This window comes from Perognathus longimembris, chromosome 20, assembly GCF_023159225.1.
Source record: "Perognathus longimembris pacificus isolate PPM17 chromosome 20, ASM2315922v1, whole genome shotgun sequence".
In the NCBI taxonomy this organism is placed as follows: Eukaryota; Metazoa; Chordata; class Mammalia; order Rodentia; family Heteromyidae; genus Perognathus; species Perognathus longimembris.
The window spans coordinates 26296770-26308304 of record NC_063180.1 but is presented as its reverse complement, the minus strand read 5'-3'; the positions used below and the strand labels follow the sequence as shown (position 1 = coordinate 26308304).

At 48.2% G+C, this 11535-nt stretch overlaps 1 protein-coding gene across 1 annotated transcript; it reads right to left on the bottom strand.

Annotated features, from left to right (window-relative positions):
- Positions 1-983: 983 nt before the first annotated feature.
- On the bottom strand, positions 984-3188 carry LOC125368152 (ubiquitin carboxyl-terminal hydrolase 29-like). Its single transcript, XM_048369009.1, has one exon. It carries the CDS (start codon positions 3186-3188, stop codon positions 984-986), a length of 2205 nt encoding a protein of 734 aa, XP_048224966.1.
- Between the last annotated feature and the right edge of the window lie 8347 nt (positions 3189-11535).

Here is an 11535-nt window from a genome sequence, read left to right as displayed (position 1 = left end):
CACTTGCATATGCAAATGAGGGTTTTCCAGCCAGAAAAGCTGGCCGGTAATGAGTCACAAACACATGAAGAAGGCAAGCAAGGACATTGTTTTTTTAATTTAAATTTTTTTAAAGACACATTTATTCAGCATGATCAGATCATTACATTTAGCAAACTGGATGGTGGGATACTCACTTCAAATCTCTGGCTGGAATGCTTTGTACTGTCCACAGAACAGAAGCTAAAATAACCTGTAGTGCTAAGTCCTGTGGCCATAGAGTTCATTTGAGCTCACAAATCTGTCTTCATCCAGGGCTTCCTTATTGATTTTTAATAGGTTTACAAAGAAAGACTTATATGGGTGGATTTAATCTGGCTTTAGGACATATGCAATTCATGTGTGCACCACCAAAATGAACTAAGATATCCCACACACTAAACAAGAGCTTCTCAAGTTTTGGGGTGGGGGCATTTGCATAAATCATAGAGTCTCTCTTCTGGTTACTCTGGAGTTGAACCCCAGCATTCGTCCTGGGGCTTGAACTCAGGGCCTGAGCACTGTCCCTGGCTTCTTTTTGCTCAAGGCTAGCACTCTATCGACCACTTGCGCCACAGCGCCACTTCTGGCCTTTTCTATATATGTGGTGCTGAGGAATTGAAACCAGGGCTTCATGTATACAAGGCAAACACTCTATCAATAAGCCACATTCCCAGCCCAACATTTGTATTTCTAACCCATCTCTTCCACAGCCCTGTTGGTGATCAGGAACCATATTTTCAAACCCACCTCCATTCAAGCATGACAATCCCCGCTCTAAGCTTGTAGGAGAGAATGGGCTCCACATGAGTGTTTCTCCTGGAGCATTTTCATCTGGAGCTGCTGTTTTCTTCATCCTGAAAAGGCTTCCCAGGTTCCATCTGTGGAAGACGGGAGAGCAAGATGTCTGAGGAGAAAGCACCTTCCTCAGAGTCGCTGGAGGGCTCACCCCACCTGTGTGCTGACTAGCTGGGAGTTTGCTGCCTTCCTACCAGGGCTTCAAATAGCTTGTGGTGCATGTAAAAAAAGATGTATCCACAATGGCGCCTTGCCTTCTTCACCACAGCCTCCGGAATTCTGAACACTTGCAGGTCATTGTAGGTGAACCATGCCTGCTTTTCAAAATCATAGACATCACTGATGTAGTGGCCTGATTCCTGGGAGCTCCCCAGGTGGCTGACCACACTGATGAGCCGGTAAGCCCCAAGAGGATCTCCTGTCTGCTCAAGGGTTGGGTCGCCGGCCTCAACCGTGGAGCTCTCGCTTTCCCAGATGTCTTTATTTTCAGGAGCCTTGCTGGAGCCCGGTGCACCCAGGGAAATTGGGTCAGTCTTCTGAGGTCTCAATTCTGAAGACCCGCTCAGGTCCTTCTCTGTCTTTTCCAGGCTATCTAGTTTCCCAGCGCTTAGAGATGCTACCTGATGAAGGAGTTCTTCTTCCATCCGCTTCTGGTCATTCTGGTGGAACCAGCCAGTTGTTCTCTGACCTCTTTCTAGAGTCTCCATTTGTATATGATCATAAAATCCTTCTAATAAATTTAATGCCGCTGTAAGCATGGCAGTTTCCTCAGGACTCAGTTCTGGATTTTCAGGCACCTGCGGAGGATGCATGTCTCCAAGATGTGAGTGAGGGACGCTAACTGTCATTTTCTCATCTTCATGGATCATACAAAGAGAGACGTCTCCCTCACCCACTGTTGAAGCAGGGGCTGGCAGCCTCTCTCCATCCTGCACCATAGATCCAGAGTTTCCCAGCTGTAGCTCCAGTGCAGAACCATTTCCCAGGCTGCTCTGCTCCAGCTCGTGCCTCAATCCTTCTTGACCGGCTATCTGGGCTCGCTGTTGTTCAGCATATTCCTCTGGTCTCCCAGGCACAGCCAGGGGCTGGCTGGCTGAGCTCAGCATGACAGATGGAGTCGGCAAGCCGAGGTTCTCAGAAGTCCAGTCTTGAAAGACTTCCAGGACTTGGTCATCCACCATGGGTCTGTGTCTGGGTGGCGGCTGGGGGTTCTCCTTGCAATGAGGAGCTAAACATAAATGCCCGGGAATCCCAACTTGCTGGCTGTTCTTCACCGGCTGCCAGCGCTCATCCATGCTGTAGCGTTTCAGGTGAACAATAAGGACTCTGGGGAGCTGACTAAACCTGCACTGTAACATGGCGTTCTTGCTCTCACACTCCTTACAGGTATGCTCCACGTCTTCGGTTTTGAAGTAAAGGTTGAGCAGACTTTGAACAGATGGTGGAAGTAGCCTGTCACCTTGGTGTAGATTGATGGAGAGGTAATTACTCGACTCTGTCTTGTGCGTCATCTGACCACAGGCTGTACAAGTAATGGAAATCTGCAATTCAAACTCAAAATTTGCCACCACTGGACAAAGGGACACTCCGACGGCTGCACCGTCTGGCTGTGTTGGTGTGGGTGAGTTTTTGTGTTCAGTTTCCCTCTCTATGCTCCTGTTCAAGTCCTTGATATCCTTCTTCAGCTGGTCTAAGCACTGGCCTAAAAATTCATGAGCATCATTCTGCAGGTTGCCAGAGAATATGTCTGAAACAGCCGAGATGGCTTTTTTAATACTCAGAAGTAACTCTCCCTTGGTCTCTACCTTGAAAATATCTTTCCAAAGAAGCAGCTGGCTCAAGGGCTTAATCAGAGCATTCAAGGGAATTTTCATCCAGGGCACATCTTGCGTGAGTAAGTCCTCAGCAAATGATGGGATTGCGAACAGCGATTGCAGAACGGCATTCATGTAGCACGTGTTCCCCAAGTTGGGGAAGCCTCCCCCTTGCTCCCACTGGTAGAACTCAAGGAAAGCCCCTCGGGTGGTGTCTCTTCTTGGGTTGTTCTGATTTGGCTTTGATTCTGGTGGAAATATGTCACTTCTTCCAGCAGAGGGAGACTGAGTGGAAAGGACAATCTCATCTTGGTTAGGATGTCTGTTAGACTTAGTCGGGGATGTTGGTCCAAGCTTCACATTTTTGTCCTTTTTCATCATATAATCTAAGCTCAACAATTTATTTCTCTTGCTGCACACATACCTGGATTGATAGCTCTTGAATTTCTCATTTGGATCAGGGTTGTTTTCTTTCAAGAAATCCTCATACATCTCTAGAACAGATAAATTTTCCTTCTTTTTGTCACTTCCCTTTTCTGACAACTTGTCTTTAGTCATTGTGAGTATTTTTGTTACTAACAAAGATGTCTTCCTAGGCATTTCACTTCCTTTCCTGTGTCTCAGGCTTCTATAGGTTAGCTTTTTGTCATTGGCCCTGGTGCCCCCAGTTTTCAGGACCCCCCAGTACCCCTGGGGTTTCTTGGGTGGTTGAAATGTGTTTTGCTGAGACAAGTCCACAGACATCTTCAGCAGCGTGGTATTCACAAAGGTAAATCTATCAAGAAGAAAGGAGGTGTGATTTCGCAAAGTGAAGCTCGAGCACCTTTGTCTCCCTCCACCGTGTCTGAGGACCACGCTTTTAGCATCAGTGGCAAAGTCCTTGCAGATTCTACAATTGAAAGGAAACCACCCGTTAATCTTATTCTCGATGTTCACGGTCTCCTAGTTAGTCTTCCCAGACTTGTCTGATATTTGGTGGAACCATGTATAACATGAAGAGTCATTCTTCCTCTACAAATAAAATGTACAGAACTTAAACAAAAAGAGCACATGCGTAGACCTCCCCCAAATTAAGCAACAATAAAAAAGACAGCATGATTGTAAAAAAGGAGTTCAGTGGGAAAGGCACCAGCATGAGGGGCAGGGGCAAGGGGGTGAATGTGATTGAAGTACATTTGATACATATGGGAAAACAGCAATAACAAGCTGGTCACCAGAGCTCTTGCCTGTCATTCTAACTACTCAGGAAGCTGAGATCTGGGAATTGGGATAGGGTGCCAGCCCAGGCAGGAAATATGTGAGACACTCACCTCCACTGAAACCATCAAAAGGCCAAAAGTGGAGCTGTGGCTCAGGTGGTAGAATACCGGTTCTGAGAGGAAAAAAAGCTCAGGGACAATGCTTAAGCCTTGAGTTCAAGCCCCAGGACTGGCACAAACACACACAAACCCCAACCATGCTAAAAACAGAATGCCTTCTCTTTAACATTGTGGTTTCAGATAAAATAACAAAGTTCCAGTAAAACAACATAAAAATTACCTTTTACTTGAACATAGTCTCTTGCAAGGAACTCCAGTGAAAATCCAGGGAGGGAGCCTGGCTGGCAGAGATGTTGGGCTTGTGGAGATCAGTCTCAAAGGGGAGCCTCATTTAAACCTTCAACACCTTGTCCCACCCTTGTTTAGTTGGCTGATCTCTCAAAAGAAAATAATGAACCAATCACCCCCCTCAAAAAAACTCATCACTTGTGAAGGATTAACTTTAGGATCATCAAGCCCTGTCAAAGCCCCACCCTATCAAGCAGATTGGATTAGCAATCCAAAGATTTAACTTCCATCAGTTTTTTTTTTTTTGGCCAGTCGTGGGCCTTGGACTCAGGGCCTGAGCACTGTCCCTGGCTTCTTCCCGCTCAAGGCTAGCACTCTGCCACTTGAGCCACAGCGCCGCTTCTGGCCGTTTTCTGTATATGTGGTGCTGGGGAATCGAACCTAGGGCCTCGTGTATCTGAGGCAGGCACTCTTGCCACTAGGCTATATCCCCAGCCCAACTTCCATCAGTTTTCTCAGAACACTGCTCCTGGCAGAACTTCTATTCCCATTTATTGCTGACTTGGCTCAGTCTACAATTTTGAGCATCCTTACTTTATTCTTTATTTTATTTTTGTCAGTCATGGGGCTCGAACTCAGGGCCTTGGCGCTGTCCCTGAACTCTTTTCCCTCAAGGCTAATGCTCTACCACTTTGAGCCACAGCATCACTTCCAATTTTCTGGTGGTTATTTGGAGATTAGAATCTCACGGACTTTCCTGCCGGGGATGGGTTTGAACCACAAACCTCAGATCTCTACCTCCTGAGTAGCTAGGGTATAGGCATGAACCACTAGTGCCTGGTTTGAGCATCCTTACTTTAAAAAATGGGGGGGCTGGGAATGTGGCTTAGTGGTAGAGTGCTTGCCTAGCAGGCACGAAGCCCTGGGTTTGATTCCTCAACACATAAACAGAAAAAGCTGGAAGTGGCGCTGTGGCTCAATGGTAGAGTGTTAGCCTTGGGTAAAAAGAAGCAAGGAACAGAGCTCAGGCCCTGAGTTCAAGCCCCAGGACTGGAAAAAAAAAAGCAACTTATTTTTTTCTTGTTAGAAAGAGACAGGAAAAGTGATGCATGTGGTTGCATATTTTCCACACATTCTTGTCATCTCAACACCAGGGAGGCAGAGGCAGGAGAGCCCTGAGCCCCAGGCCAGCCTAGCTACACAAAAAAAGACAAAAGAAAGAAAGAAAAAGAAAGCAAGTGTATAGTACAATGCCACCAGATTGTCACTGCAGATCGCCAAGACCCAAAGCCCAGTGGCCCCATTGTTTCTGTAATGCCAGACTATACCTTCTTTTTTTGCCGGTCCTGGAGCTTGAACTCAGGGTCTGGGCGCTGTCCCTGAGCCTGTCTGTGCTCAAGGCTGGTGCTCTACCACCTGAGCCACAGCACCACTTCTGGCTTTTTCTGTTTGTGTAGTACTGAGGAATCGAACAGCGTTCTACCACTAAGTCACCTTCCCAGCCCCACACTACAATTTGTGTGAGTTTCACATCTGTCTGGTCTGGTCAGAACAATGTCTATTTCTTTCTTTAAAAAAAAATTTAGAACAATGTCCATTTCTTAGGGTATAATTCAACAGGCCCCAAATTACTATTACCATTGCTCCCTGATTTTAGAAAAATGCTGAATTATGGCTCTATTGAGAAAGAAGGAAACAATGCAATTTTTCATTTTATTTTTGGACAAGGTCTCCATATGTAGTTGAGGCTTTCTGCTTGCTTCAGAGTCTCGAGCGCCAGAGTTACATTGTGTTAGGCGCAAACAGCTCTGCTACTCATGGTGTGTCCTATACCTCAGACATGAGTCCCACACCCTAATTCAATTTAGATCTGAATGTTATTTAGCAGGTAAGGAAAGAGGCACAAATAGATTAAGATGTTTGTCTTGAGGGCTGGATGTAGGGCTCCAGGGGTAGGGTGTGGGCCTACCAACTGCAAAGCCAAGCGTTAGAACCTTAGTCAACCCAGATGCACACACAGAAGGCTTCCTCACTAGATCACCAATGGGTGCGCCTAATGATTACCATCAGTGGGCGCACGCACTCCTTCAGAATGGGGTACAGGAAGGGAGGAAGGGATGGGGGCGAGTGGGGGGAGAACTCACTGCCTGTGCTCCACCGAAACTCAGCAGGTCTGAGCAGCCCCGTGCATTCGCTTGTGATTCCCAACACCTGCCACCAGGGGGCGCGGTGAGAACACTGTCTGAGACCAGGTGAAGGAAGGCTGTCTCCTGTACTTCTAAAATGGAACCAATTCATCCATCCATCCATCCATCCATCCATCCATCCATCCATCCATCCCTGTTTTGTCCAGACAGATGAATTTAGAGAAGAAGATGGGTGCCAGTCCCCTCCTTGCCCCCTCTCCCCCATACCCCCCACTTTTCCTGGCCTGGGCACTCACTGTCCCAGAGTAGAGTGGTAGAGGGGGAGACGGGTGTATCAGGAGGTGAGCGGCTCAGAGGGTCCTGCAAATACATCTTTTTCTTTGTTTTTTCAAAGAAGAACAATGTGGTATCACCACTGGCAGACACTGAAATCCCAGACTGAGACAGGAGGATCCTGAATGCAAAGCCAGCTTGCGCTCCATAAAAAGACCTTGTCTCAAAACAACCACCATCAACAACAACAACCTAACAATCAGTCAACGCAACAACCAACCAGCCAACAACCAAACAACCGGTCAACAGAGGCTGGGGCCCCAGAGGCTTAGGACAGGCGCTGCTTCGTGTGTTTGTGGTTTGGGGAGGTTCTTGTGCTGGGCAATGACACGACTGTGGTGACCATGTTTCTGGCCAGCTCTGGCTGGCTGTGGCTGATTCTGGCCATCTGAGGCCCATGTTGTATAGAAACACATTGTTGGGCACGCACTGTTCGTTGATGTTTGACAGGATGTGGGACCACAGTGAGGGCTCTCAGAAGCCGGGCCGGTCTGAGCTGGCGGGACTCTTCCCCTCTCAGGGAGAGGTGGACAGGTGCAGAGACAGAGGGGGCTCAGGTGGGGGCTGGCAAGGCCTCTCCCTGGGTGGGTGGAGGTCAGAGAAGAAGAGGGTGAGGGAAAGTAGGAGAGGCACCATCGCTTCGTGATCATAGCCAGGTCTCAAACCCAATCAACTCAAGCATTTACAGAAGTGCTATGGAACAGACATTATGCTCTGTGAGATAAGCCAGGCCCAGAGAGATAAATACCACATGATTTCACTCCAATTAAAACCTTGAAACGTTGAATTAGTTCAAAGAAACACAAAGCAGAGCACTGGTCTGGGGCTGGGGGCTGGGGAAGGGTTTGGGGGAGATGCTGGCCCAAGGGACAAAGTTCCAGGGGAGGAAAGGAATGCGGCTGGTGACTGCGGCATGTCAGCATTCCTGAGACAGGGTTGATTTTCCTGCCGAACAGGAGACAGAACCCAGGGCCTTGTGTCTGCTGGGTGAGGGCCCCCCCCGCCAGCCCCAGACACAAACCTTAAACAATCATGCCAGAAAAAAAGTAAATGGAAGCGATGGACGTGTTAATTGGCTTGATTTAATCATGGCACATTGTACACGTAGATCAAAATATCACATGGTATGGGTGCAATTATCTTCTGCCAATGAAAAGAATTTTAAGTTTTCCATGTATACAAAAGAAAAGGTCATGAACGAGAGGCCTCCCCCTGGGCAGGTGGGCTCAGCTCAGCCCGCTGCTCACTGCATATTCAATCCCTCCATGGCTGGCCCCCATTGCAGTCCACCTCTGGCTCTTGTGGGGAGGCAGCTGAAGTCTCATTTACAACGATCCGCTCACATTTAGCTTTGTGCACCATAGATGCCTGGTTCTGGGTGCTCAGTAAGGCCTCGAGTCCAGTTTGATTTATTTTATTTTATTGATTGATTTTGCTAGTTCTAGGGCTGAAACTCAGGGCCTGGGTGCTGTTCCTGAGCCTCTTTGTGCTCAAGGCAAGGGCTCCACCACTTGAGTCACAGGGCCACTTTCAGCCCTTTCTGAATAGTTTTATTAGATATAAAAGTCTCATGGACTTTGTCTGCCCATGCTGGCTTCGGACTGCAATTCTCAGATCTTAGCCTCCTGAGTAGCTAGGATGACAAGCCTGAATCACCAATGCCCAGACAATTAAAAATTTTTTAAATTTTGTTTTAATAGTAGTGACTTTGGCTTTTCCTCTGGACAAGAGGCAACCATGGAGAGTTTTCCACGGGAGGAACAGGCCCTGTCCTGTGGTCCGGACAGCGGTGGCTCCTGGGCTAGGATAGAGGTCAGCATTACAGGGTGCAGCTCAGGTGGCTGGAGCCACCTGAGGGGGATGGTTGGGTGTGGTGAGGAGACAAAGAAGGGTTAAACCCCTTCTCTTCTCCTCTCCTTTTCTCTGCTTTCCCCTTCCCTCCTCCTCCCTCCCTCTCCTTCTTTTCTTCCTTCCTCCCTCCCTTTCTTTCTTCTTCCTTCTTTGCTTGCTTGCTTTGTGCACTAATATACTGGTACTGGGACTTGAACTCAGGGCCTGGGCACTATCCCTTAGCTTTTTTTGCTCAAACCTGGTGCTCTACCACTTGAGCCACAGCTCCATTTCTGGCTTTTTGGTTGGTTCACTGGAGGTAAGAGTCTCAGGGATTTTCCTGCCTAGGCTGTCTCCAGACCTCAGTCCTTAGAGCTCAGCCTCCTGTGTGGTTGGGATTACAGGTGCGAGCCACCATGTCCAGCTTATATCCAGTCTTCCTCAAGGATGGTCTCTATCTGGGTACATGCCGACATGTCCTTAGGCCAGTGTAACTACAATACATCACACAAATTGATACTCATTACTTGATTTTTAGCATGTAATTGCAAGCTTACAAATGTTACCCATGTATAGCTGTATCACTCAATACAATATACATGATTTTGTAAATATACATATTTGTATATCATCTTTACATATATTTTATATTTAGTATATGATTTACAAACAGCAGGTAATCAAACATGATCTAATTAGGTGACTAATACTGTGATATACTCTACAGTTAAATCTTATCGTGTAAAAGTGAAAAATGAAACGTACTACATGGATGGTTTTCAAAAGAGAGTGCAGATGAACAGAATGAGAACGATTTTGTTTGTTTGCTGGTGATGTGAGGGAAATGGACTCTGCAGATATGCGGGAACACCTGATGTTCCAGACACGGTGATAAACACCCAAGACAAAGCCTGCACACTGTAAAACTCCAGCCTGTCAGCTGGGCCAGGGGGTGGGGGCCCAATCGGGGGCTAATCTCCGGAACAGATGGTTGTTTAGACAAACATGATTTTAAACAGCCGTCCTCAGAATACTGTCTGCATTGTTTTGTGTCTCAGAGGAACCTTTTTTGGTCCTTAATTACACAGGGATGTATATACAATTCTGGGAATCAGGCCTGTTTGCTTTATTTATTTATTTATTTACATTCGCTCAGTGGAAAATTCCATGGCTGATTTGAAAGCTCAGTTTTCCCCTGGCTGAGGAGAAATGGCAAATACCCCAGCATCTCCTCCTCCCCGATGTATCTGATCCTATGCTTCCTCCAGCAGCCCAGGCTGGCCCATCTCAGTGTTTCAGACCAGGCTGGCCCAGCCCAGGGCATTTTTGCTGACCACCACGTGGCTCAAGATGCAAACCTAGGAGCAGCTCCTTACCTGTCCCCCTCCGGAAGCTCTGTGACCACCTGGCACCCCATTCATACCCCATTGGTGATGTCTGCTGGCCGGCTTTTATCTCCTCAGGTGTCTCTGTTTCTCACAAAGGCGGTCCGGTCCATACCTGTGCGTTAACCAAGGCCTGTGCAATCCATAAAGGTTCTCAAGACACACAGAAGTAGGAGGCTGTCAGGTGGACATCATTGACAGGAGATGACGGACAGACAGACAGATAGACCGGTGTCCTGACTCAGACAGGATTTCTGGGACATTCTTGAGTCTTGGCCAAATAGCTGGAGGCCATGGTCTGGCCAGGTGAGCAGAGCAGGTAGCCACGCTGGCTGGGGACCCTCAAGACTCCTGACTTGCTGCAGGAGTGCCTGGGGAGCCCCAGAGGGGCGACACATTTGGATGACGACCCCTTGCCATCTCCTAACACGGTGTTAGAGCAGAGCAGGTAAGCTCCAGCTCACAGCCTACTCTGTGGCCTCTGCTTAAACATGTCATATTTCTTTCCTTTTTTGGGGGGGAGGAGGCTGGTCCTGGGGCTTGAACTCAGGGCCTAAGCGCTGTCCCTGAGCTCTTTTGCTTGAGGGGCACTTTGAGCCACAGTACCACTTCCCTTTTCTGAGTAGTTTATTGGAGATAAGAGTCTCACAGAGGGCTGGGAATGTAGCTTAGCAGTAGAGTGCTTGCCTAGCAGGTATGAAGTCCCAGGTTCGATTCCTCAGTACCACATACACAGAAAAAGCCAGAAATGGGGCTGTGGCTTACTTGGTAGAGTACTAACCTTGAGCACAGAGAGGCTCAGGGACAGAGCCCAGGTCCTGTGTTCAAGCCCTAGGACTGGCCAAAACAAAAACAAAACGAACAAACAAAAAACCCTCAGCCTCTTGATAGCTGGGGTTACAGGCATGAGTCCTGAGCATCCAGCTTCCTTCTACTTCCTCATGAAATATGCAACCAATAGTTGTTAACTATCATCACCCTACCGTGCTACCCAGCACTGTCACTTTCTCCTCTTGTTGACAGCATGCATTTGGATACCATTGCCTGACCTCCCCTACCCCATCCCCGACCTTCGTGAACTCCATCCCCAATTCTAATCGAATGGCAGGGTCTCAGCTTCTACAAAACCCACCTTTGTGGCGTTTGCTCCCTGACGAGCACATGTGGTGCTCATCTCTCTGCGCCTGGCTTATCCCACTGAATGTAACCAACTGCCAATCTGCTATTCTCTGGCATCCACGGGAATCGAGGGGCCCCGGAGGCCTCAGCTGGTGGGGTCCTTGAGCGCTGAAGGTTGTATAGCCTGGAACCATTCTGCCCAGAGCCTGGGCTGCCGCCTCTGTGGCTGCCCAGCCTCTGGGCTCCTGCTAGACACAGTACAGGGAGCACCATGCCTCTAATCAGCACTTGCCCGCCATCATCTTCAGCTGGTCCCGTGCAGATCTATAATGCTTTGGGGCCAATGTTAGTACAAAAGAAGAAATGTTCCCCAGAATGTGGCAACTGAGTAAAATCAAGATGATTTCCTTGTTTGGCTCAGGGTTTCCCTCCCTCGGAGCTGCTCACGTAAGGAGATCACTGTGTCCTCCGCGATGTGGCACGTGGGCTGTGACCACAGCGCTCAAACGCTGTGTCAGACGGGTGGGTGACCCTGCCATGTGAG